General features: G+C 42.5%; 1 protein-coding gene across 3 annotated transcripts in view; it reads left to right on the top strand.

The window, feature by feature from the left end:
- svila (supervillin a) overlaps positions 1 to 27,579 on the top strand; it is a 51,693-nt gene that overhangs the window by 8,890 nt on the left and 15,224 nt on the right. The window contains exons 4-26 of one of the 3 annotated variants that reach the window (XM_087845916.1): positions 1,206 to 1,269; positions 1,372 to 1,505; positions 1,584 to 2,313; positions 5,345 to 5,428; positions 6,308 to 7,177; positions 7,651 to 7,818; positions 8,441 to 8,475; positions 10,600 to 10,664; positions 11,258 to 11,394; positions 12,356 to 12,451; positions 12,898 to 13,204; positions 13,850 to 13,915; positions 14,650 to 15,139; positions 16,097 to 16,262; positions 18,412 to 18,544; positions 20,983 to 21,036; positions 22,563 to 22,634; positions 23,048 to 23,104; positions 24,417 to 24,582; positions 25,079 to 25,162; positions 25,792 to 25,878; positions 26,437 to 26,614; positions 26,700 to 26,872. In XM_087845916.1, the coding sequence (XP_087702042.1) occupies positions 1,206 to 1,269; positions 1,372 to 1,505; positions 1,584 to 2,313; positions 5,345 to 5,428; positions 6,308 to 7,177; positions 7,651 to 7,818; positions 8,441 to 8,475; positions 10,600 to 10,664; positions 11,258 to 11,394; positions 12,356 to 12,451; positions 12,898 to 13,204; positions 13,850 to 13,915; positions 14,650 to 15,139; positions 16,097 to 16,262; positions 18,412 to 18,544; positions 20,983 to 21,036; positions 22,563 to 22,634; positions 23,048 to 23,104; positions 24,417 to 24,582; positions 25,079 to 25,162; positions 25,792 to 25,878; positions 26,437 to 26,614; positions 26,700 to 26,872 (4,416 nt within the window). The remainder of the gene's footprint in view (positions 1 to 1,205; positions 1,270 to 1,371; positions 1,506 to 1,583; positions 2,314 to 5,344; positions 5,429 to 6,307; positions 7,178 to 7,650; positions 7,819 to 8,440; positions 8,476 to 10,599; positions 10,665 to 11,257; positions 11,395 to 12,355; positions 12,452 to 12,897; positions 13,205 to 13,849; positions 13,916 to 14,649; positions 15,140 to 16,096; positions 16,263 to 18,411; positions 18,545 to 20,982; positions 21,037 to 22,562; positions 22,635 to 23,047; positions 23,105 to 24,416; positions 24,583 to 25,078; positions 25,163 to 25,791; positions 25,879 to 26,436; positions 26,615 to 26,699; positions 26,873 to 27,579) is intronic. The other 2 variants (XM_087845917.1, XM_087845918.1) reach the window with 2 other exon arrangements.

The following is a 27,579-nucleotide window of genomic DNA, read 5'->3' as shown; positions in this document are numbered from 1 at the left end:
ACTTTTGTAACATAGTAAGTAATCAAATCAAAAGTAAACATTTTGAATATGATTTTCGATTTTTCTTCATTCACTAGAGAATACGTGTTGAATATTTTAAATATACCTTTTCTTAAAAATAAAGTACAGAGAAACTGCAGTGATCCTGGATTAGAGGAGCAGAAGTGGGTGGATGGATCCATCTTTTTATGTTGTGACAAATAATTACAATAATTACAATCAGCTGTTTCTTTGGTGAACCCATCACTCCACAGATCAGCTTCATCCTACTCTGCAGTTCTTACAATACAATGCTCTGCAGTGACAAAGGCAAAACTTTGTTTTTTCTTTTTTTTATGTAAATAAATGAAAGGCAGACGTTTTTGGCTTGGCTGAAGTATCTCTGAAGTGAAATGGTGAAATGTCAGAAGCTTTCCTGAGAACGATCCTTGAAACTTGGCAAACCTTTGTTTTGGAGGTTTCTGCCATTCTGCTCCATTAGATGGGGATCATTGGTGTTTGGTAATTGTTATATTGTTGTTGCTATAGATTCTGGTAAGATTTTAAATAACCAAAGTCTGGGCAGCCAGATTTAGGTGCTTCCCAGCTTTTATCGTTGATGGTTTGAGAATTTTTCCCCCTTTAGAAATTTTCCTGTTTTTGGGCCTTGTTGCAATCCTGTCTTATAAGATGCAGACGATCCTGTTGGTTTTTATGCTGACATTGACTTGTATAGTCTATATATAGACGGGTGGGTGTGCTTTTGTAATTTTATTGATTCACGGGTGGACTCAAACCAGCTTGGACCACTGATAGAAGTAAGACGCATCCGAGTTCATAAGGGCTTTTAAACAAGTGGTCTTAGGAGGGTTTTTCTGTTTGTTTGTTTGTTTGTTTGTTTTTTTATTTAAATAACATAAATTGTAAGTTGGTTTTGCTTCTACATTGTGAGATTTTCTGTGTCGATTAGTGGGAAAATAGTATTTTGGAAATGATTGAGAAACATTAAACATATAACATCAATGATTTAATCAAACTAAGATTTTATGATAATATGTATATGTGAGCTCAGTGGTATGTTTTCATGTTACACATTACCAAAGCATGTCTACAAATATTTCCTGTGAATATCTATCCAAAATTTGTCGTCTTAGACCAATTAAACATTTAATTAGATCTGCTTATTCTGTACTGATTTTATTGCTTATTTATTTATTTTTGTTAAGTCTCTGAATTGAGGAAACTATTTGAGGGCATTACCACAAGCACAAGTGACTTGGAAATGAACAGGTGAGATAATGATGCATCTATAAATATGCTACAGTAATAAAGATAATAGTACATAGGATAATAATGTGTAAAGATGACTCTTCCCTTTCTTTCTGTGCTTAGAAAGGAGCGCATTGCTCGGCGCTTGGAGGGTATAGAGGGTGAAGTACATCCGTCTCTGCTGCCTACCTTGGTGGCCAACCGGCTTCTGGAGGAGGACACTCCACGATACACTAGGGCCTCTGACCCCTGTGCTGGTGAGACAAGAACAGTACTACAGACTATCGTGTCTCTTTCTACACAACAAAGACATGACTTGTTTATTCTTGCACCAGTTACAGTTCAGCGTTATGGCATGGAGGGATTTGAAAACCCAGAAATGCAGTTGATGGCTCCAGAGCGCCAGTCCAGAGCTCGATGCAGGCCTGAGCCTCAGTCCTTCATCCACACTGAGCCAGTTCACATTTCGGGTCCGACCAAAGGTGTTCCTGAGTTGGAGTCCAAGGCTGAACGCATCGCCCGCTACAAGGCAGAGCGGCGCCGGCAGCTGGCCGAACGCTACGGCATCTCTTTGGATCAGGAACCCGACTTGGACCATCACTCCCGCTACCCCCGCTCTCACAAAGAGTCGGACTGCTCAGAGAGACGTAATAGAGGGGAGCTGGTGGGAGAGGAAGGCAGAGATATCACCCTAAGTGCTTACACCAGTACCTTAGCTACTAGCCCAAGGGCAGGCCGTTCAGCTCCGCCACACGGCTACCCGGACCCAGGCTGTGATATTGGTCACACCAGGGTGGAGTTGTTCTCAGAGAGGGAGAGGCTGATGAACCTGGAGAATCAGCGCAGGGCCGCTCCGCCTGAGCCTCCATCCTCCTCTTCATACATGGATGTGACATCATCGTCCTCCTCTGCTAAGGTGCCTGCAAAAGACTACACAGTGACTGGCATACCACCCAGTTCACCCAAGCAAGGCAGGCACCCCTCGCTCTCCTCGCCTAAACATGGTGCGTCTCCTGGTGACCTATTCATTGAGCAGCAGGCCCAGAACGTCCTCAGCAGACAGGGGTGAGTGTTTTGATCTCATCTTTGTTTTTGTTGGGGGTAGATCTTTTTTTATTTTAATAAATCTATTTATACATAACAATGGTAAAATACACTTTTGCAAAAGTTTTTGGGGTACTTTAACCGTTTTTGTTTTTGAAAAAAAGCAAAGATCAAATTTTATACCAAAGTGTGCAGTACTCCCTCTAACACAGCAACACTCTCAACACAACATGGAATAAAAAAGGTCAGACGTCACTGCATTTGCAGAAACATAGATGTATCCATGTTTTTCTGCTGGTAACTGAGACACCATTGTCAAATTGTAACAATGGTGTCACAACAAGATTAGCTTGTTGTGACTTGTGGAGGGAGGAAGACACATTGTTGTACCAAACCGTTTTCTTTTTTTTAAGTTTGATTTGGTTGAAAATGGACAACCCTGAGTTTTCTACGTGACTCCAGATTTTTGAGGGGTTTCATATTTTACTTTATACATAAATTGTCCCTTGTTTCGGGAGGCGTTTTCTGCATTAAGCTCCCAAGATTCCCTTTACATACAAACATGGGGTTTGAACCAGAACCAGAACTTTAACAGCTGTTCACACTGCATTGTGTTTAAAGGATGGATCCATCTATTTCTGTCACTGTTGCTCTGTTCGTTCCACATGTCCAAGGTCGTTCTCTTAGCAGGACTGTTTGATACAAGGTCATGCAATCTGAGCTCGTCCTGGAACAGACCAGCTCCCACAGTCACCTACAACTGGGCAGATTAGTCTGCCTGTGCTGTTCTGTGCTGTATGTTTATTCTAGAGATTTCAGGTGGATGTCTTGAAGAGCAAATTGGGGTATTTTTCAGATTCACAGAGGATCTCTTACTAAGTTGTGGATAGTACTTTAGCATCTGCACCAAAATGATACACTGCATTTGCCTAAAGGGAGGGATGGATAACACTGTCGTTGTGAGTCCATCCTTTAATTGTATGTTTAAATGGTGGCTAAAAGGACAAAAATGACACCCAAATATTAAAATACCTGAGCTAGCAGCTCTTTAGAGGGGACGTACTAAGAGTTGTTTCAGCTCCATAACTGTTGGAAAAGAGAGAATCAGTGTATGCACCCCTGTTTCTTGCCCAACCCAGATCGTGACCAGGCTCCAGCCCTGCACTGTTCGACTGCAAACAAACATATGAAGGTGCATTCCTTGCTTCTACATCCGTCCGGGACATTATTCCCAATCCATCTGTGTTCCCCTCTGCATCGCCCCCTCTTTCTTTTCCTCAGTTTCCCTCTCAGGTTTCAAAACTTGGCCAGGTTGTATGTGTGTCCATGGTGCAGGGAGGGTGTTGTGTTACTGGGCAGCTCAGTGTGACTCCACAGCTACATCTCTGACCCACAGCTGGGTCTGATCAAGACCAGTGAACCCTGAGGAGAAACAAGCAAATAGGAGTGTCTCCGCTCCCCTTTTTCATTGGGTGTGTGGGAGACTAACATGAAATGCTACGTTTTAGCTCTTGTGGTGAAATGTTCAGAGCAACCCAAATGTCATCATTAGCAAAAGCTTGATGCACTTTTATTCCAGCACAATCATTTTCATCTCCTTTATCAGCATTGAAACTTTCTGGAACTGGTGACAGAAAATAATCAAAACAACAATTAACTGTAACTGTACTTATATAGTGCCTTTCCACAAAGTTGAGCACTCAAGCTCAACAAATGAGTTTCTACTGCAAGTCTCATGCATTCTGGACTTGGAAGAGCGTGGGATCAAGTGACCCTTCAGTTTGTAGACCCACTCTACCACCCAAGCCACAGCTCTGCAAACTAAGTGCAGAGCTGCACTGATTATCCACTAACAGTTTAGTTTGTTATTTTTGTAGTAGTATCAAAATTCCAAGTTGTAGTGTTTTCCTAAGTGCTGTACAATAAAGTGGATATCTTAAGGATTTTAACATCTTTGCTTCACAAATGGCGCTCGCTGCAGCAGTCCAACAAAATAGCCTCATCAAAGGTGTATAATCTATAATAAATCACAATAAGTTTATACGCAGATGATATCTTATTATTCTTACAGAACCACAAGTGTCAGTACTGGAAGCTAGCAGTTTATTCAGTAGACTGTCTAAGGTTTCTAAATATACAGTCAGCTGGTCAAAATTAATTCTGTTGCAACTATCGATTTGCTTAGGAGTTGAAATGTTTCCACACAGAGACATGAGCCTTGCTATAGTTGAGGAAGAGCCAACTGATTGGTCCAGTCAGAAGACTATCTGTAATTTGTAATCTCCAGTTACTCAAGTAAAACATTTCTACCTCATGACCTGCGTCAAGTCTGTTTCCCCACTTGAATCCAACGCTAACACAGATATGACTTTGTTGTGTAGTGACGTCTTAAATTCAGGTTCTTGTATCCCTAAAAAAGAGATTTGCTTCACAAACTGATTTTTGTTTCCTCCCTTCATTCTTCAGTTGATCTCTTAATGTATTTATAACTGATCAACATTTTTTCCAGTTCAGCTGAACTCTGATCTGTTTGCCTTAACTCCGCATCAGAGGGCCAGCATGACTCATCTGGCTCTGGTGGAGTGAGATGGCATTTCCCTTGAATATCTGCTTCTGCAGATAAAACCTCAGCTACAGAGGCGTACATTTAAAGAGCCCTCTCTCCAGATACACTCATTCGTTGATAACACTGATGCTATCTATAGATGGATGCTATCTTATTACATAGATAGCATCTATGTAATAAGATCTGATGTAATATAACTGCACTGTCTGACCATTGGTCATAATTTAACAAACCTTAAATATGAGACTTATTATTCATATTTTTGCTGTGGCAATTAAATGTATCATGTGGGAGTTAAACTTGTGTTCTTGGGATTGTGCTGATTGCTAAACTCAGTGTCTCTTCAGTCAGTCTTAATGTAAAGTCAGTGGAGTGTGTAATATAGTTTTGTCTCGGCTTATATGCTTCAAGAAAAAGACCTCAACACTGAATTCAGACCCAACTGCCCAGTCAATCACGTTTCCCATTGGGTTTCTCTTGGTGCAGTGCAAAGACGAAACTTAGTACTGATTGGTTCCTCCAGACTGATGCTGAAGGCGACACCCACTCCCTCATCAACTGGCCTTCAAGGTAGACCAAGGCTGGTTGTTTCTCACCCCCAGTTATCATCTACCATGTTCCCATTCATCTGGACCAACCCTTATGAGCTGTGCTTTTTAAACAGCAGCTCATTACAGGGCTCCAGTTTTTTTTAAATATTATTATTATTATTATACATTTCTGTGATGATGCTGCATTTACTCACTTAGGGTCCTGAGTTGACCGGCAGGCGAATGTTTAATAATCTCTGCTTTTGAGCTTTGGACGTCTGCTGAACAGTCATCCTCATCCTCATTGTCACCAGCTCCAGTCCCCTTGGCTTCCAACCATAACTTCATTTCTCACTCACCTTTTGCTGTGTTTAGCTTAAACCCCATTTGGTAACAGATGTGTGATGGATCATATTATATCAACAATGACAAATGCTAGTACAGTATTGCCCTTTTAACAATTATGCTGTCGGTGACTGGATTTGTGAGTTGTGGGTATTTTGTTTTGTTTTTTAATACTTTCTTCGAGAATCAGATCTTAGTAAGAATTTAACCATTATTGCCAGTGTGAGAGAGAGCCTGGAAATAATTCTAAACCAGTTCATATCAGGCAAAGATGTATGTTGGTTTTAATCCGGCTTGTATGGTATGTTTATGGTTTTATGAAATATTTGAGTCAGGAAGACTAAACATCTGAGCCAGTTTTTATACTGGTCTTACATCCAAATATAGTCTTGACCCTGCATGCTTTGTCAGTGTCCAGCCCTAATGTCAAACAAGAGGCTGAGCTCCTCCTTTAGAGCTCAAAGGCTGACACACAAAGGATCACAATCAAAGTCATCTTTCTGAGCTTCTATGAGAGCTATGCTTTGCCTATTGATGTTTTCCAAATGTTAACCAGTCCTTTGTCTCCCTGAAGAATCAGAGTTAGGGAGAGGCTTGTCAGGGAGGAGGGCCGCCAGAAGAGCCCAGAGTTCGGAAATGTTACAGAAGGCCTAGTGTACCGCAGACAGTTTCAGCACCAGCCCCAGGCTTCTACACGCTACCACGCAGACCCACTAGGCCCACAGCAGGCCTACTCCCACCATCATCCACAAGTTCAGCACAGCCAGTCCGGTCCACAGGGAGGGCAAGAAGTTGGCAATTACCCCAGTTATTTGTCCATGACCTCTGGTCCTACATCCAGAACTGGGCAGCAGCAACAGCAGGTGGAAGAGGAAGAAGCTGGTGAGGCTGAGGCGGTCAAGACAGAGGGCCTTCTGAGGAGCAGAAAAGCAGTCTTGCCTTCACAGATCCGGCGCAGAGAGAGGAGCACTGAAGACCCATGGAGAGGGCGAGGTGAGGAGGAGCTGGTCGTGTACAGGATGCAAAGAGAGGCTGAGGCAGAGGAACCTGTTAGAGGGGGACTTGGAGGCAGACCTAGACGGGAGGAAGCAGAGTATACCTCCTGTCTGCAGGCGGCAGAGCGCCGACCCAGGGAGCGGGAAAACGCTGATCGTGCCCACAAAAGACCGTCTGCGACCCACATTGAGCCCAGAACATCTCACACAGGGCCAGGAAGTTCCAGCTCCACCACAGCTCTGAGCCGATCCGTGTCTGATGCTGGAAATCAGCGAGGACCCAATCAGAGGACCTTGCAACACCAAACCAAGGAACCCCAGGAGGTCAGAGAAGGAGAAAGTTTGAGTAATGGAGAGAGTCACCAGGACACCAGGGTGTCTGTTGCACAGCTCAGACATTCCTACATGGAGAGCACCGCCACTCCTCCAACCAGCCGCAGGAATGAGCTGTAGGTGGTAAAATGCTGCATGGCCTGTTCTCGCTGGCTGGCTGCTGTGACTCTGACGCTTATTACCTAACATCATCTGGCTACTCAACGACTAACAAGCAGCTACGTCTGGTGTGATGCTAACATCCCAAGCACAGTGGTTCATTTAATCTGTAGACATGGCATACATGCATTAATTTCCTAACAGTAATCTTCCTGCAGTACGGTGTTTGTCTCTACTTTAATGGCACTGTGAGTTGTTTGGATACTGCCTGGGGCTCGTGTGTGTGCTCAAACTATTAAAAAATCTGCATGGGCTTGCTCATAGGCTCGATTTTAAAAACCAGAGGTGTGGTTGAATGTTCAACACCTCTGCTTTTAAACAGTTTTATTTTGCACCATGTCCCTCTCTATTTCTCCCTGACAACTCTGTATTCTCTCTTTCCTTTGGGTTTTCTGTCTGTTGATCCCTCTCCCTGAATGGCCCCCTCCAGTGAAATGGAGGAGTGCAGGGCACTGACGGGCTACGAGGCCCCGTGGAGAGGGGAAAGGGACAGGGGGCGCAGGCCCTGGCAGTATATCTATCCTGGGGAGAGTAGAAAGACCTCTGAGAGGTTTAGGACACAGCCCATCACTTCTGCTGAGCGCCATGAGACTGATAGGTACTGCTCTGGATTCAAGAATGCACGGCTGAGTGTGAAACGCATGCATGTTAAAAGAAATCACAACTTTGTTTAATTTGGAATGCAACAAAATGTTGATTTTAGTCATGTTCGTGTGACCTGTAATCAAATATATATATTAGTCTCTACCCAGGTACCATAGTCATATCAATATCATCACAGTGAAACAGGCCAGTGAGAATAATGCTCACATATACAGACCTAAACACCCTCCCTCTCCTTGATTTTCATTCTAACGACATTAGCAAACAAGGAAGCTTAAAGGCCAAAGGTCCCTCTGATTGGGCCTTGGCAGTGGTCATCACATGTGACCACAGTGAGGACGCATGAATTGGCCTTTGTCAGTAATCAAGTCCCGAGACCATGGATCAGAGCAGACTAATGTAATGCTGTCTAATTCTCTAGCTTGGTCTGCTTTCTCTCCATTTTTCAATTCTAATGCGAGCTGTCACATTTCCAGCATACCACAAACTACTGCTTTTCTCAGCACGCCGCTAGCCTTCCTATCTCTAACCACTCGCCACCGTCTGATTTACTCACCTTTTTTATTGTTATACATATGCTTCGAACTGATCACCTTTTTCTTTTTGTGCTTTTGAAGGTCTTGTGTGAGTTCAGACTTTGCTTCTACTGAAGGTAAGTAGTTTTTCTCACTAACCTCAGATTTAGATGTTCAGAATACAGTAACAGTAAGTAGGTATAATAATAAGTAGATAGAATGCAAGGCTCGTTGCATCTTATTTCCTACTCGGGTATAGATATCATACAACAAAAGTAAAGCTCATGAACTAAAATAACCACATCTAATGTTTCTGTAGACGTCCATGTGGAAATGCTGAATCACATGGACATTGTTTCAGTTTCAGGGTTTTCTTGGTTAATTTTACATGAGCGCCAACTTAAACGCTACACATTGTCATGCCACAGACTGATACAGCACAGTTTCTTTTATAATTCTTTGGATGGCTGCTGAGATCACGAGGATGGAAAAAGAATGCTTCATGCTTTAGTTCAACTGCCTTTCCATTTATCATAACTGCATAGGTTCATGTAGTAGTATCTGCAGTTCAGTGGTCAGTGACTAACTATGAAAACAGCATTACTGATTATTTACAGCTGCACTCATCTATAAGTGAACAGAATGAGTTTTCAGTGGCTTCAGTAATAGACACAAGGATGGAGGCCTGGTGACTTAAATCTGTTTTTTTAGGTCGTCTTTATTTTATGGGAAAGCATGATATTTTGAAGTGGAGTTTACAGAGTCATTAATGGTGCTCACAGTAGCATAACATCACTGTGGCCCCGCTTAGGGCAGAGCCAGCTCATCTGCTTCTTATAAACAGGACTTGGTCGGGATGCTTTGGCGAGTATTATGTAGGCCAGAGCTCAGCACTGCAGCGTCAAAGGGATAGCTGTTTGATGATGTCATGGCATGTGTGTTGCAGAGAATAAAGCGTGTATATTCCTCACACCTGTCCATCTTTTTATAGTCTCCTGAGTGACTCCAGTGACGGGTTTAGTGGTTTGTTTTTTCCCTGCCATTAAGCCAGATGGTGTTAATAACGATTGATAGGTATCACACAATAGTTGTCATACTTCTGTGTGTTAAATAATTAGATTATTGGGAAAGGTTTATAGAGCATAAATGTACCTATCATCTTGAGATGCTCTTCTGTTACCATTTTTATCCAAAGCTAGCTAGAGTGCTAAAGTGTTCAGTTTCTTTTAAAGTGACTTCAGTTTTTATAATAATGTCAGTGTTACTGCATAACATTCTTTTTTTATTGACCTATAATTTAGTAAATATGTAGACTAAAGTAGGATCTTTAATCAGCGACTATATTGAAATAACCACTGTTGGTACATTTTAAACTAGAGCAAGCTAGCTAATTAAGCTAATACTAGCTTAATGAGTCTGTTCAAATTGTCTGCCTTTGAAATGTCTTTACATGCTGGCGGTTTAATGCGATATTATAAGTATAATGCTAAGGCGTTGTACATACTGTACAGGGTTGAACTAGCATTGAGTTCGCAACAAGAGACCGTGTACGGTCAATAAAACTCACAGATTCATAGCCATGCAGAGCTGTTATTGGGGTGAAGTGGTGGGCAAAGGACTGAAGTGACAGCTAAGGAAGAGGAGGATATTGTTGACTGAGGAGGAAATGAGGGTTACTTTTGCAAGAAGCCTGGAATGTGTTGGTGTTCATGGAGAAATAAAGTGTCTCTGTAAAGCTGTCCCCCGTGGTTTTAAGGACATTTGTTGAAACCCTTGTTTTTATTTTGTGTACTCAAAGTGTACACTTAATAGAATGGTAAATGGCCTCTATAGCGCTTTACTTGGTCCTAAGGACCCTGGCGCCACCGGGCCCTCTGACCACCACCAGTAGGCAACGGGTGAAGTGTCTTGCCCAAGGACACAACGAGCGAGACTGTCGGAGCCGGGGCTCGAACCGGCAACCTTCCGATTACAAGACGATCGCCCAATTCTTGAGCCACGATCGCTCCTCGTGTCAGAATCATTAGTGTATGAATAGAAATATATGTAAATAATCACATTACAAACCTTATTTGCTCTTTCTGGCAATATAATTTGGTGTTTTAGTGTCTTTGGCAGAAATTTTAAGTAGTGGCATAAAACAATAAAATATTAAGATAAAAAAACCAAAACGTAAAACAAAGTATAGATGATACAGAGAACTGTGAAGCAGAATTTATGTAGTTAGAGTTGGTTTCTAACTTTTTTATCCTTTGTTGCAGCTGATGAAGAGAAGCTAGATGAACGGGCCAAGCTGAGCGTCGCAGCTAAGCGCTCTCTCTTCAGGGTGAGTTTTGACTTCAGCCTGTTGGGCATCTTATATTGTCTGAGTACGAGCTTCCAAGCTGTGGAAAAACTTCATTCCAGTTATGGGTACGATTGCGGACTCTGGGATTAATAAAGTATTCTGATTTTAATTTCCTGTCCCTCTCTTACTTTGAGGATTTAGAAATTTTGTTTTGCAGATGTGAGTCACAACTGAGCCAGCCTTATTCCTGAAATGATTTGTGCCATAATTCAGCGGCTTCTTCACTTTTAGCAGGAAGAAGTTGAAGGAAACCTTTTCTGTACGATTGTGTCAGGCTCTCACATTTTTGTGGAAGAATTGTGTCTCTGTCCTCTTCAGTGTTGCTTCAATCCTAAGCCTGTTCATTTCTCAGCCTGTAGAGTCTCAGATGTAGCTCTTATTTCATATGGAAGCAGTTAGGTGCAGGTAGTTTTGCTTGTTCATTTTGCTTTAAAAAATTAAAAATTAAAATGTTTATTTATTTATTTAGTTGCAAGATCTGCTAAGGACCAGGGGAGGTCTGTACAGTTTGTGTAATCAGCGGCGTTCATTTCTAAAGATGACCGATGTTTACCCTAATTATCTCCATCCAGGAACTGGAGAAGAGTGTCGATGGCGGAGCTCCTAAACTGCGGTCCAGGAATGCCGCTGTGGACAGGAGACTAAGACGGACACAAGATCGATCCAGAACTCAGCCGGTCACAACTGAGGAAGTAGTCATCGCAGCCACGTAAGGCTCTGTCACCTTGTTTGATATGTAATGTGAAAGACACCTCTAACAATAACTTACTTTCTTGATAGGCAAAGAGAAAGTGTATAATTATATAGTTCTATCAGGAAGAATGACTAAATAAATGTAAGCTTGAAAATGAGCCCATGGTGAGTACAAATGTGACACAAGAAAAAAGTACGTCTGGTCCTTTTACTAAGAACCTTATGATTTTTTTACTCTGAAAATGTTTCACATGTGGGTTTTTATTCTCATTACTTTAATTTTTATTACTATAATGGTACTCATTTTAAAACCTTTCACAAAGAAATGTTTCTGGAGACTATCTAAAAGGAGCAAAAATTTTAATCGCTCAGTATGAGGAGGATTGCATAGTTCCGGGGCTATAATAGCAAAACCTCAACCCTCCTCCCCTTTTTGTCACACGCTGTGGCCGGGGAATGACCACTAAGACTCCATCTACAGATCTGTGTGTTCCTCACAGCACATATCAGGTCAATAAATCAGAGCCGTAAAATCTTTAAGTGCATTAAAGTAAATACATGCACATCTGTTCTATTTGAAAAGTGCTCTGAAGGGAAGTTCTCCCAGATTATCAAAGCAGAACAAACTCAACTGTGCACTTGTGTGTAGGCATCCATCTGCAGAGAGACCTTGCTGTGAAAATGAAGTAAAGAATTTTTCCATACTGTAAGCACTGCTGTGAAATTCCACTCACCTTCATTATATTTGGGTCGCACTTTAATGTAAATGTATGAAGAATAAGTAAGATCATATCATTTGTAGATTTAAACTTTACTGCGTGAAATTGTTTCTTAAAGAAAGCTGTGCCTCTGACTTTTTCACTGTCCTCACATCTACATGAAACTTTAACCACCATCCTAGTCTTCATGTTTGCACCTTCCTGTCTTCTCTGTCCTCTGTGTGTGTATGACTGTGTCCCTGTCCTTGACCACTGTAGCGCCCCATCTCACGTGCCACAAATGGTGTCCGCTCTTGCTGCCGTAGCACGCGTCCCTAGCCCCACCCTAGTTTACAGCACTGTCCCACCATACAGGTACACAGCAGACGTGTGTGCACGGATATGTATGCTCACATCGAAGCGCGGTGTTTGACTAACACGTTTGAGTCTTGGCTGCTATGCCGTTTTTCTTCGTTCACTATGTTTTAAACTATAGGATTGAGTTGCTGGTAAAGTTCTAATGCACAGTTTTAAGGTTTGGTGCCCTCATGTGTGATCGGAGGAAACTACATGAATTAATTGCTAAGATAGGACCTCTGGGATTTTAACTCACTGCTTGGTGAGCATGACTCACCCTGCATGTGTAGCAAACCTTTTTAGCTCTGTGTTGGCAACTTTTATTGGCTGTCAGAAAATGCACACAGACCCGCATCCTCTCTCTGACATGCCACTCGCTGGCTTGCATGAGCTCCCCACAAGCTTACAGAAGTCTCCGTTTTCTTCTCCCTCTTTGTCTCTTGGATGTCTTCTCCCCTACCCAGCCTGCAGGCATCCTCACAGCAAAGTGCTGTTGCCCATGAGCAAGTGAGGGAGGCCCGGCGGGCGCAGGATACCAAGGAGATCCGGGGCCCGACGCAGACGTCATCACTAAAAGAAAAAAATACAAAGCAGAGCGAGACTCAGGAGGAGCCTGACCTCTGCACCCTCAGCTTGGCTGAAAAGATGGCGCTGTTCAACCGGCTGGCTCAGCCCCCAACCAGGGTCACCCATACAAGAGGGGACACGCGGCAGCGGAGGGCCAACGCTCGCTACCAGACACAGCCCATCACACTGGGAGATATGGAACAGGTGGGGAAGCAGCAAGGTCACTTTGTTTGTCCAGTGCTTTGGTTCACTGGGAGAAGACCTCAGAACTTTGCTTTCTTACTGTACACATTCACTCTCAGTGTTAGTGTTTGTTAAATCACATCATGCACATGTAAAAAAAGAGTTTGCAGGAATATCAAATGAGGAAAGGGCAAAAAACCCTCAGAAGGGGCAATAGAGGTATTTACAGGGGTGTATGTGTCATGACTTACTCGGTCAATCCAGTGTCTTATGCACAGAGTACGTGAATTAATATTTTTAGAGAACACAAGAGGAAAAGTGAAAATTCTGTTAATGAATATAAATGATGATGTAACTAAAAAGCTGCTGTCCAGCTCTGGGAGCAGATTGCTGTTTAAGGGTAATGAATGTTAACAGAGTTTCAAGTGGGCATGGATGAGGAATTATTCTAGTGTTCACTGAAAATTGAAGAAATGTCAGAGCACCGAAGTGATGATATATGGAAAAGGGAAAAAAACATTTAAAGGTGGAGAAATTGAGAGAAGTTGCAATGATGACATGTTATCTGTTAGTCAGTGGGTTTTCAGGGGTTATAATTAAACTCCTGTTACTCAAGTAGAAAATCCATGAAACAAGAACTGCAGCATGCTGGTGTTTCTGCTCCAGGAGCTCTCAGACGTAGACCTCAGTGATGAGCAGGAGCTGTGTGACAGTCTGGTAGAAGACCTACAAGTAAGCTTCCTCTGAACAGTCACCGGCCACCACTTGCCTGCATCAGTGGAGGCTGACACAGCGGGAGCACTCTTCTCAGAAATGACCGTGCATTTCTGTGAACAACACGCTTTTTTGGCTCGTCTCCACATTGGTGTGATTTCATTCTGAATGTACGTTGCATGGCCCAGCTTGTGATAAAGCTCTGAGTCATCATCCCCACATCAATAAAGAGGCGTGGATGGATGAAGCACACATATCAGCGAGTCTGTGGGCTTTAAAAGATGTCTCTGTGACAAAGAAGAGGGAAACCAAAAGCAGTTCAACTCCCATCTACAGCCACAGGGGTTGAAAGTTTGATTGTGGGGAAAGTATGAGAGAGAAATTTGAAGCAAAAGCGAGTTAATGGATGGATACATGTTGCAAGTTTCCTTGACATGGCTGCTTTCTGTTGCTTGTCATTTGTTCCTCAGGAGAAGTGCCAGGTTAGTTCTCCTCTATGGATTATGAACCTAGTTGTTATAAACTGAAATTGTTTGTCATGCGTTGTGCGTCGGCGGCTGCTGGCATGGCTTTGTGATGTGGGCTGACCATTAAGAGAGGCTGCTGTGTGATGCCCAGGAAGTGCACTGAGTCAGGCAGGCTGTGATTAGTCAGCGTTATTCTCTCGATTGTTTGTGTGTGCACTTTGCCCGAGCCGTTTCTCAGCCTCTGTAGCAAACTGACCCACTTCTTTGTCTGTCTGCATTACACAGCTTCAAAACGGCACAGGCTCTCGGTTTGGACACCACCTATCTTCCTCGTCTTCCTCTGCACTCAGAGCAGGCGGGACGGTGTCCAGTGACCACGCCGGAGACATCCACATATCCACGGCAGCCTGCGTGGAGCCCACCTATCCCAGCTCTGACAGGTCTCTACCCCCTCGCCAACCAGACGGCCCAGTCGGGGGGTCCCAGGGATCCTCAGATCACCATAGGCATCACATTTTGCCCCAAGGTGAAGACCAGATTGATCTGGGAGGGGGGAAGAGGAAGTTGCCGTCTCCTGAGAGAGCAGTCAGGCAGACAGCACTGCCCCAGCCCCAGAGTGGAAGAGAAAGGAGAGAAGAGGAGGAAGAAGCAGAGGAGGAGCAGCTGCAGCAGCGGCCGGACAGTGCGATAGAAGAGGAAGTGCTGTGGAGCTCAGAGAGCCACAGGCTCCAGGACAGCCAGGAGCAAAGCCAGAGGAGCAGGGCCACCAGCGGAGGTAAGAAAACAGCAGGAGGAGGAGCTCAAAAGCATCAGTCGGCTTTTTATTGCCTGAACTACTCTGCTGTTTGTTCTGTCTTTACTGAAGTTTATAAACTTGCCAAGTTTACATTAAGATTTGAGGAGAATGAGAACTGTAACTTGTCTATATTAGCATTCAACAGCGATATGTGTTATAGACCCTGAAGAGGATGGATGAATGGATTAATACTATTAACTTAATCTGGTGTTAAATGGGAAGCTTATTTTGGTAAGCATGCAGAGTTAGTGTTTCTGGGTAGAACACTGGAGTTTAACAGAAATAAATGAAAAAAGTGAGGCTAATCAGAAGACTAAAATAGGTTTTATACATTTAAAGAGCAAACTCTGCTAACAGTTGGTATCGGTTTCCGTCAACAAGTTCTAATCCAACCCCACTTCCTGTGTGTCTGAGTGAAAATGTTGAGTTCAGACTGTGGTTTTCAGGCTTCCTTTGTATCTGAGCACTGCAGTAACACCGGGCCGTTCACTGTCTCTGTGTCAGCGTGTGGCTTGTCAGAAAATAGAAATCAGTCAAACTGGAACTGTGGAGCTTGTTTCGGGGCAGGGGGAAGGAATAGTGCGTTGACCTGAGTCTCCAGTGTGGGTTATTTGATTACAGCTGAGGCAGAGATGTTTAAAGCTGTGAAAAGTGTCTTTGCTGCTTCTCACGAGGTGGATGGGATTATTTCGGTGAGCATGAAAGATGATTGCTGCGATGCTGCTTTGAGATGCTGAGTCTGCACTGTGACACCTCTGATGACTGTTATGTTAAAGGGTTTACACCCTACGCAGCGATTCTTAGTTAATGTATTTTCCTCAAAAGATCATACAAGCGGTCACAGTTAATGTTTATGGTGTTGCTGCTGAGTTACTGATTTTTATTTATTTATTTATTTTCTCTCCTCTCACTATTTCCGTGTGCTCACACTCACAGACCTGCTGGAATCCACTGTGGTAACATCCAGAGCAGCATCTGGCTTCCCCGAAGCAGCAGACCCGCACACAGACAGCAACGCACACCCAGCTGGCCCGGTGCAACCTGAGCAGGGAGACGAACTGAGCGACAGGATGATGGCCCGACACATGTCCATCAGAGAGAGGTGAGCATGGAAGTGTGCTAAGATAGGATTTAATATATATTTACTGCACGTCTGACCATATTCACGTATTGCAGAATACCATTTACCTGTTTCTCGGTAAATTAATCCTACAAGAGCAAAGCAAAAGAAATCACGGTTTGCTCTGCTAGCTACATGTTATTCTTTTTATTCATTAACAATAAAAATAAGTTTAAATGTCTTTGTTTTGTTTTTTAAAGAAAAGACATGTATTTCAAGACAAAATGCCTTGGTCACTGAAAACAGGCGTCGGTGCATAAAAATGCTAAATGACTTAGGACCAATGGTTTCATTATTCATGAATGGTCATTCAATTCAATTCAATTCAATTTTATTTATATAGCGCCAAATCACAACAAAAGTCGCCTCAAGGCGCTTCATAGATACAGAGAAAAACCCAACAATCATATGACCCCCTATGAGCAAGCACTTTGGCGACAGTGGGAAGGAAAAACTCCCTTTTAACAGGAAGAAACCTCCGGCAGAACCAGGCTCAGGGAGGGGCGGGGCCATCTGCTGTGACCGGTTGGGGTGAGAGAAGGAAGACAGGATAAAGACATGCTGTGGAAGAGAGACAGAGGTTAATAACAGATATGATTCATCAGTCGTAGCTCATTTGTGATCAGCTCTTTTACTTTTAAATTAAGAATGGTTAAAATGTGATGACTGAAAATTACATCATGAGGGCAAAGAGGGAGGAGTTTTTAGGGTATTAGAGGGTTTTTTTTGTCTTTACTGTTGAGCTTCCTGGGATGAAGTCTGGAGTATTAACAGAAGCAAAATGCTGGCTATGATAAAGAAATTATAGATTTTTTTTTTCTATTGAATGAGTTTCATTACATTTCATTGTTGTTATATAACAAAACTAAAGCTGAGTATTGGATTCCTGAGCAAATCCTTACATAAGTCCTGTTATGTCATACTGGGATAATTGAGCTGTTCGTGCTAGTTGACTGGCAGACATAGGACACTAATCATGCTCTAAACTGACTGATGATGTAATAAAGTTGCATGTAAACTGGTGTTAAAGCCTGTGGAGTTTGTACCAGTTATTGTGCTTCTCGTAAATCTGACTCTTTGACCATGTCTTGACTAATTTGTGTCGTTCCCACGTTCAAAGCATTTCTCTGGACCAAGGGTCTGTATCCCAGATACAGCTTGCAAGTTGGACTGAGTGCTGCTTTCATCCTGTTTTTGCATTCGCTGTGTAGCCCTGGGGGCAGAACAGGACATTTCCTCGCTGGGTCACAGAGGGGGTGCTTGTGATGGGGGGCAAGTGGGGCACAGCCAGGACCCTGACCTCTTGCATATATTGGTCCTGTCTGCCCCAGCTCACAGATGAGAGCTCAATAATTGAACCTCTGTTCTTGCTCACGTTTAGGTTTTTAGACTTGTCGAGTACTTAAACCTAATCCCAGTTTTCCTTATTAAAAAGATGAAAAATTCAGGGTTGAGGTTTGAGTTGCTTTTCCAGCTCCTGTTACACTGACTGGCTTCTCTAATCAATGTTTATGTGTAACTGGATCAGAGCTGTCATTGCTCTGTCTGTACACTGTTTACCTCTGCAGCTCCTAAACGACATGCTCGCTGCCTCTGTTTAATGTCTGCTGTCTTCTCATTCATAAATGTGCAGGAGCATGGCTGCTTTTTGTTGGCTTTACTATTGTGACAGGTTGGGCTAAAAGCTCTGGGGAAGTAAGGTTTTGTGTTTCTTCAGCACATGTGGAAATAAAGAGTCTGCCTGCAGCTGCAAACTCAGTGGCTCTTCATTAAAACCACAGCGTGTAGTTGCTTTTGTGCCATCCTTAACATACAGTTTGTCATGTCACGTTTGACAAAGTGTCTCAAAATCATCTTCATAAAACTCACCTATTAAACAAATTGCTCAAGTTTTCCATAAATGCTCTGGATTAAATTTGAAAACATAGCCAAAATAAGGATTTGTTGCGGTTTTTTGTTTTGAAAAGTGTCCTCTAACTACAAAAAACTCAACTAAAAAACATTATTTATTATTATGAGCGCTCTGAGTAGTCCGGGAGAGTAGAAAAGCGCTATATAAGAATCAGTCCATTTACCATTTACCATTTATTTGTATGCTACAGCTCATGATCCTCTCCCCTTCCCCACTCAGAGTCGCCTTGTTAAAGAAGAGTGGCGAGGAGGACTGGAGGAACAGGATCAATAAGAAGCAGGATGTGGTGAAGATTGCTGCAGCAGAGCAGAACGCTCAACTCTGGGAGGTGGAGCAGAGCTTCAAGAAGAAGGTAACCACCTGACGTGAGCGCTCACTGCTGAATTAGCACTTCAACAGAGAAGCCTGAGGTTGTCCCTTGTATCGCTCATGTTTTTGCACGTAGTCATAGCAGCATGCATTCATGACTGACTCTGCTACTTTATGTCCACAAGACCTGAATGCAGAAGTGATGCAGTGAGTTGGTTAATTTGATTTGATCGACTGTGTCGCATTATGAAAGCAAGTATTTCCTGTGTCAGCCTCTGAGATGATGCAGCTCAGTAGGTGTTCTCGATCTTCTATTGCTGACGTGTACAGAAAGAAAAATCTGATCAAAGACTGATACCCTTTAAACAATCACTTCTGTAGAACAGAGCTACAAGGAACATGGTAACAATTTTCAATATCTCTAAACAGAGAGGCCGTGTTTTTGTCTATGTCTGTGTCTTTTGATCTTTTTCTCTTTTCTCTGTTCTGTCTCAAGCAGCTGTTGCATGTTTTTGTTCTTGGACTGTATCAAGAGATAATCTGCATGTCTTCCATCCTGGCAGTAGATTACATACTGTGGTGTCTGGATCAGTCACACAATACTTCGTGGGGCATGCGTTTTTTATTTCCTAAATATGGAAGCCTGCGGCTGCCACTATTCAATCATGAACATTTTTTTCTGTCCTTTCCTTTTTTTTTTTTTAGGATACTAATTTTTTCATACGTCAAACCTTTAAAATCCAATTTGATTTTAGGCCAAAAATGCATAAATTCAGTGAAATTAAATGCACGCAGTTCAAATACTTGGGTAACTTTTACGTTATCCCAACATTTTAGCTTATTGATTTGTAATAGATAGTGAAACCCTATTTATATAATAGTAATATAATCCCAAGGCTGACAATCACAAATGCAGTTTCGCGTTGTGATGAATCGTTTCTGGAGTAGCAAGAGTGAAAGCACGCAGGCTATGATATTCATAGGGCCACTCCTCCTAAGCTATTCACTTAATTCTGATTCATTTAGCCCCGCACAAATGAATGTATTAATAATTACTACATGTAGCCATGTACTAAACTATACATAACTGTATTTGTGATAGTATACCTGGTACTTGAAATGGATATCTCAAGTCTCTAAATAGGTTTTGGGGGGAGTTGACATAGAATAATCCTGCTGTTTAAGAGTTTTATTTTGCATTATGACGATAAAATATTAATAGAACAAACATGAAAATTAATCAGTCATGATTAAATCTAATTTGAAGGGTGTGTGTATATAAATGTAGAATGTAAAAAAACATCTTGGAAACAGTAGCCAGTCACTCATAAAAACTTGGAACACATGATTGAACATGAGTATTTGCAGCCTTTGACTTCCAAATTTTTAATATTTGCCTCATGTATGTTTTATACTTGTTATGAAGATTAAAGAAGCTTAATTAAGTTGGATTTTAATCCTATTTGTTGCCTGAATGACTCGCATACTGAGATGGTTTTCCCCTCCAGAGAAAAGCTGAGAGCACTTTGTAGAGTTTTTAACTTTTCTCTGAGAGTTGAAAAGTGTTCAAACTTTCAGTTACATGTGAGTGTTGTACTAACTGAACTGTAAAATGTAGCCTCTGTGTTTAGTCATGCTAGGCCTTTGTTTCTAGTTAACTGCATGTTACATGTAAACTTTCACTCTTCTGTTTGTCTCTGTTTGCATGTCCTTTACTTTTTCTTTTTTAAAATAAAAAAAATAAACCTGATTTCTTTCCTCTGCATGTTGACTGCGTTTCTGTTTTTGAAGGAAGGGTTAGGTCAGGCACAGGACACGCACCTCTCTGTTTAGACATATTCAGCTGTTTTTGTTTCCAGCAGCTTATCAAGGTTTGCTCAGCTCGACAGCTTTACACATACATATTTTCATTTTGGGTTAGTAGTTTATTTAGGGTCAGGAAGTACTTTACCGACGTAGCTTTGATTCATCGTGTGCAAGCTTTTTCTGGGGGTTTTTTTGTTTAGTTTTTTTTAAAGATATGATGTCTTAATTAAATCAGGAAAATCTTTCAAGACCTAATCAATTTGAAGTGATGGCTGAGTCCAGGTCAAGGGGAAGGGCAGTTGATGTTTTTCATCTTGTTTCCATCCTCCAATTCATCCGAGCGAGTAGATATGATTCATCAGGTTTCCTGTTTTGAATCGAAGAAGTGCAAAACTACAGATAAAGCAGATACAGAACCGAGTCAGAGAAAAACGGCAAGTAGAGCAGAATAAAGGCTGTTTGGACAACTTTGCTTTTTGATGGACTTTGTTTCTTTTTACTTTACACATACTACAAACTTGATATTTACCTAGAAATTAACCATTCGCCCACGTGATGTCATACCTGGAGTATAGAATCTGTAAAGACTCACAGGAAGCGGGAGTAATGTGCTTTGGCCTGTGTGTGACATGAATGCTGGGAACTGTCCCTTTTTCTTTGGCTGCTCGTCTGTAGGATGATGAAGCGATGATGATGATTGACGAGTTTGCTGTGTCCGACCAGCTTTGGGTAAGGCCTGTGCAGAAACCAAACGTGTGTGCACGTATGTGTCAAATGCATTTAGTTTTCATTTTTCCATCTTTTACTTTGTTTCCTGTTGAAAACTCTTAGCCTTGGTGGAACACACAGAGCTACGTTTGTGTGTGTCTGTTTGTGGTGGTACTGGTGGTGGAACTCCGTGTGGGTGTGTCTTAAAGACAAACTGTATTAATAATCATTCTGATTGTTGTAATTATGCTGTGTTCCTCATCCCACCACTGCTCATCAGGTTTCAGATTTATAATTGTGTTAGAATCTCCTGTTCTGTCTTACACTATGAATCTAATTTAATTGAGTTTAAAATTTCCCATTTATCATATTGACTTTGGCACGCAACCTCTGCTTCTCTAATCGACTCACATTTATGACAAATCTTTCTTGTGGCGTAAGATTTCACTGAAAGTTGGTCTAAAATCTCAAGAGTCAGTTTGGCGTGCTTCAATCTGCTTCCAGTTTCATCTCTGTTCCAGTGGTTCAGGCCTGTGGCTTGGCATATTAATGTGGCTGCAGGGATTTTTTATTAATTTATTATTAATGTGTATTGTTTGCACAATGTGTTTGTTTCATTGGTGGATACAAGTAACAAGAAAGAATATAGATGATCTAAAGTAAGGAATCCATCAATAACCACTAATGTGGAAATTTTTTAAATGGTAAAAACACAAACATGACATAATTCTTTAAATTCAGCTTATGGTAAATCAGTGGAAAAAGTAAACATGTCCATGAGAACCATATTGTGAATCTTTTTTAAACCCTCACTGTGAAGTTAACCAGCTAAGCGAGCATGATTGTGCACATGTGCATACAGAGTAGAGCAGGCAGCTGTACGTCTTGGGGAAACACTGAGGCAACAGTGTTTTGGTAATTAATGAGAACCATTCAACCAAATGAGATCAGACTGTCTTATACACAATGCTCACCCGCAACACTTGAACCAGACTGAATGAATGGTAGTGGTGGATAACATACCTGACAGGTTTGAGTCTAAATAACTGCTGTTGCATTTTGTTGTAATGTTACAGCAAAACAAGGTTTCTGCAAAGCAACTGAAGTGCACTTTAAATTAGATTATCTCTTTTTTTTTATTGTTACACTCCCCTGAATATGACACAGGCGAGAATACCCTGACCTTTACTTACTAATGCAAGTCAAGCTCCTCATCGGCCCCTCCCGTGTTGGTCACCACACTCTGGAATGAAGACTTTCTGTTGTAAGTTTGGAGCCTCTAACCCCAAACTGAGATCATCCCAATGCCTCGTCTGTGACACAACTTGTTATTTCCTGAAAGCCGTTGAAAAATCTCCAGAGCCGCAGAGTTCATTGTACAGTTGTTTTTGCAAAGAGTCTCACACTACATGTAACTAGAAAACTGATACATTGTTTCGCATGATGCCAGTGTTTCTAAAATCCCAGCGACACCCCTGCAGCTGCTGTACTCCTGATCATCCCTTTCATGTGTATGTGTACATTTCCTATTTCTGTGGCTTCCATAGGAGCCAGTGTTTGCTGCTACTTTCTCTACTCCTCCTGAGCCTCCTTCCAATGCAACCGAATCAGCCAGCCAGGTAGGACGTGTCAACAGGTCTTGCTGCCTTGCATTGCTTGTTGTACTTGCTCACACACCTGCTTCACTAAACTCACACATTACAAACCCTACTCTACAACTTTGCTCCTTAGCCACATCACTGTGGTTAATATGCATTATTAATGTGTTAATTAATGAACTGGTAATTGGTGAATTAGAGCTGAAGTCTGCACTTTTTTTGATTTAAAATCCACTGTGGTGTATGGGAGGCAAAACCATTCAGGCACTAGCACACTGATATTGATATAAGTCGCACATCGTTATCAGCACAGGGCCAGCATGGCAGCCCTGCAGCTTCTCGTGCTTGTGCAGAGCTTGGATCTTTTCTTCCGTCTTTTCATCCATAATCCTCATCTTTTCTTACCTTCCTCATCCATCCCTCTGGTTGTGAAGGCCATCAGATCTCGCAGACCCGTGCAGGTGGATGAAAAACACCCCTGGAGACGAAAGGTGACCCTTTCGAAGCTATACACAGCTTTCTGGCCAATTCCTCCCCCTCCCCCTCACCGCTGGCAGCCTCCACACAAACACAGCAATCAAAGCTCCAGCACCATGAGTTGCAGTCTGCTATATTCAGTAGACTTCTTCCATTTTACTGTCACGAGTTACTTTAAACACCCACACAGTCATGTGTCATTTCTTAATGTTGTTCAAATAGAGGTGAATGACTTTAGCGCTGTGTGAGGCAAAGATTTCCTCATTTTCTCTGTGTGTACTCTTTGTGTATTTGGGCACTTTGTGTGTTTAAATGTTTCCCACATTCATAAACAACAGACTGCAAAAGATGCAGTACTGTGTCCATTTTGATGGGTAGATTTTAGTGATGAGTGCAGTTTGAACAGGTGTGTCAAACTCAAAGGCCACACTCAAAAATGAGAATCACATCTGGCATTTCCCCAAAATGTTGTTGATTTTTGTCCAGATAAAACCCACATCCAGGCATCTTAATGGACGTGCCATTTAGCCCAACAACCTCGCTTCCTCACCTCACAGCCCTGCTGACCACAGCGTTAATCAAAAGCCTGAATATTACAGCTACTAGGAGACTGGTGGTGTTTATAAAATCATTGTCTTTACATTACAGCTTTAACAGAGCAAGTTAGCTGCACTGTACAGCCGAATCTTCTGGAATCAAGTTTCTGTGCATAAATGCCTGAAAGCTGTGAATAAACTGCAGCTTTTTGTCCTTCTTCATTGCCATTTGGATCCAACACGTATTTTGCGTTACAGTTCAGCAGCTTTCTGCAGCGCCTCTACGACTCCAAACCTCTGCTTGCGGGCAGAATAGAATTAGAGGCCGTTATTTGATAAAACTGAGTTTATATCTCAGCAAATGGATCCGTGGGTCGATGCCGAGAAGCGTTCGGTCTCCCACGTCTCTGGAGACTTTCTGACCTTGTTATCAACAGTCTGTTTACTTCCATGAAAGTACAGGAAACGCTGTTTAATTTGGCGTAAGACTCCAAATGTGGTGCTTAATGATCGTTGTGCAGCTTCAGCTAAGCAGGGTAAAATTTATAAACAGTCTTAAAAGATTTTGTGGCCACATGACAATTTGGAAAGGGCCATATTTGTCCTGTGGGCTTTGAGTTTGTATAGCAAGCACTTTTATGAAGGACATTTAAATAAATGCAGGGATGTGATGGGTTACCCATTCACAAAATGCTCCCTGGAATGCATCGCGCATTACAAATGATGCAGTAAGGCACCTGAGAAGTGTTCTCTTACACTTGACACTGACTTGTCCTCCCTCTTTTCTCAGAGGTTAGCAGAGGCAGAGATGGAGTCTCAGAGGATCGAGGCTCACATGTCCATTGAGGAGAGGAAGCAGCTGATCGTGGCCCGAGAGGAATCCTGGAAGTCCAAAGGCCACGGAGCTGCCAATGACTCGACCCAGTTCACTGTGGCTGCACGCATGGTGAAGAAAGGTCAGAGGGCAAAAACACTCACTTTCCACTGGCATACCTGTGCTCGTTATGCACTGCTGCAGAGCAATAAAGACTTAACGTCAGCCTCAGCCTCTGCTTAAAAAAAGCTTGCTCCACAGCTAGCAGCTTGAGGAGAATGACTCTCGTTTTCCCTCCATCAGCCCAGAGTAGCTGCTCCAAGGCCTTCGCTGAAGCAGAAAATGATTTAATGGTTGGAGCTCTCCGCATTAGCTGTGCACTTACCCTGACGTGGCAAACGATGGACAGTTTCATTAACTATTCCTGCTTATTATTCCAGAGCTCTGTAACATACAACACATGCAAACACACCCACACCTGTTGCTTTCTGTGTGAACCTACAAACTGATAGTACTGCATCTGCCTGTGAAACTATGAAAACAAATGAATTTGTGTTTTTACTAAAATCACAAACAGCCCTTGCCCTTCAGATTGTACCTGAGTCATCACATGTATCTGTACGTCTCTGTTCCTGCAGGTCTGGCCCCCCCGGCTGCTCTTCAGAATCCTGTGCCGTCCAAACCCAAGAATGGCAACATTGCCATCTCTAAACCACAGGATGGTCAGTTGCACTTCATTTCTGTATTTCCCTGCTAGAGCCTGCTTTCATGTTAACAGATGGTTTCAGGAGGGTTTTTCAGGACTTTAAGGGTTCAGCCATTGCTTAAATCTGATTTAAATTAATGACACGACTTCGTTACCTCGTTAGCCTCTGAGCTCATGTTGCGTAGGTGCTAAAACGTTTGTGTTATTCTGTTTTTGCTTTTCTTTCCAAAGACATGGAACAGATGTCTGATACTGAAGGTTTACTCTTTTTGTCTTTTTTGCCATTTATCACGCCGCTCATCCAAACCACCAATATCACCAACACTAATGTGACTCGTGTTGCTGTGAGACTTCTATTGGCTTGTAAAGCCTAATAGAACGTAGCCCAGGGGAAGGCAGTCACCTGGATTAATGTGCATGAGTCTGAGGTGCTGAAGAGTTCACATTCAGAGGCCTTGGAAGTGCTTGTGACCATGTTTAGATTCACGGCATTGTGACTGTAACTTTCCATTATACTCATTATTCAGTCAACAGAAGCAACATTAGTCGAGACATGTACGAGCAGAACCTCATGTCGCTTTCCTTTTCACCTAAAATCAAACACTTTGTTGGCTCTGTCGTGTGTGTGTGTGTGTGTGTGTGCAGAAATCAAGGCCATGCCAGATCTGAACCTGGAGTCAGACATGAAGCTGGATAAATTGGAGTCATTCCTGGGCAAGCTCAACAATAAAAGTGAGTCCTTCACAGACATGAGTATCAATGGTGCATGCTTACATGTAGGTATGGAAGCTGATAGCTGCAGAAACTATCTTTTCTTCTTTAGACGATACAAGTGATATCAAACTATTTTCTACAAAAGCAACATTTGACATGGAGCAGTTGGTTTTCCTTTCAGGAGTTGCTGCAAAACTGTTCTTTTTAAATATTGAAGAACCAGGTAAACTTTGATCTTTTCACTCAGACGTTTCTGAGTGGGCTTGTGTGACAATCTGATCCATATTCATCCCGTGCAGGTCAGCGTGCAACCTGTAATAGAAGACAGTAGGCCACAGCTAAACCATGTACTGCGGACTGTGTCCATAGCATCATGTTAGACACCTAAGATAAATGAAATTTGTCTAATTATGTGTTAGATAAAGCCCTCACACAGAATGGTTGGTTGTTATTAGTGGGGCTTGTTAAAACACCAGTTAAAAGTCAAAAAGAAAGTGAATAATTTCCATTATCTGTCAAAAAAAAATCTGTATTTTTGTGGGTTTTAAAGAGTCGCCTCTTTCTGTCTGTCCTCAGTGTCTGGACTGCCAGAAGCAACCATCACAGTGACGGAAAAGAAGGTAAAGGAAGTGATGACCCTCGAAGACGAAACTTTTTCCAAGTTCTACCGCCAAGTGGAGGAACTTCCTTCCGTCACCAACAAGCTGGAGATAGATGACGACTTTGATGCCATCTTCGGTCCACAGGTGCCAAAGTAAGCTCTCGATGCCTTTGACTCATCACTGAGGGTGAGACTTGTTCCTGTTAACTGTGACCCTGTACCGCTGACCTCTCTGCAGGCTGACCTCAGAGATGGTACAGCACAAGCGGGCGGTGCGCCCAGCACGTAACGTCCAGTCATCCAGGAACCCTCTAAAGATGCTGGCTGCCAGGGAGGACATCAGACACGAGTACACGGAGCAGAGGCTCAACATCGGCCTGCTGGAGAGCAAAAGGATGAAGGCTGAGAAGAGTGAGTGAGAATGGATGAGGAGCAGCTGTTTAAAATAATATACAGTCTCCTTGACGATGCTCTATTTGTCCAAGCACCAACAGGTTGTTGTAATTTATCACTCCTGCGGTTGTTGCCAGGCGCATTGGACACTGCCATTCCTACTTTACCCTGCTTGTCAAACTGCCGTGTTGTGGGAGACTGGTGAAATTGACAGATGCACAAAAAGGCCTCTTCTCTCTTCTTCCCTGTGATGTGTGCATTCATGTTATCAGCAAATGCAAATATCTTGCCCCTTGTATTGACAGAGAGATGTATTGACCAATTGAGTCAGTGTTTCTATGGAAAAAGAGGGCAATATAGCTTCACTCTCATATAGAAAGGCTCACTTGTATCATGCGCTTCTCTACTTGCTTTGAATGAACCCACGCACACCGCTTTGGGATGTGAGCAGACCTGCATGCGTGTCCCTTTCCTGTTATTGTGCTGAGCAGTCCTCGGAAAAGTCAGCTTTGTTTACGAGCTGCACGTGCTCAGCAGCTTGTTTTGACTGTGAAGACAAGAACCCACACTCTTTGATGTGTAACTTCCTCCTCAACTCCTCTCATAGCATTAAACCTTTAGTACCTGCTGTAGTGAGACACAGTAGTGCTTTGTGGTCATGACTGTGTGTACTGGGTGGATGTGTCTTTGCTGTATAAGAATGAAGAGTAATAAATTAAAATTGT

Source organism: Neolamprologus brichardi, chromosome 9, assembly GCF_056152115.1.
Source record: "Neolamprologus brichardi isolate AB-2024 chromosome 9, ASM5615211v1, whole genome shotgun sequence".
In the NCBI taxonomy this organism is placed as follows: Eukaryota; Metazoa; Chordata; class Actinopteri; order Cichliformes; family Cichlidae; genus Neolamprologus; species Neolamprologus brichardi.
The sequence above is the reverse complement of the archived record's forward strand: the minus strand, read 5'-3'. Positions and strand labels throughout refer to the sequence as shown.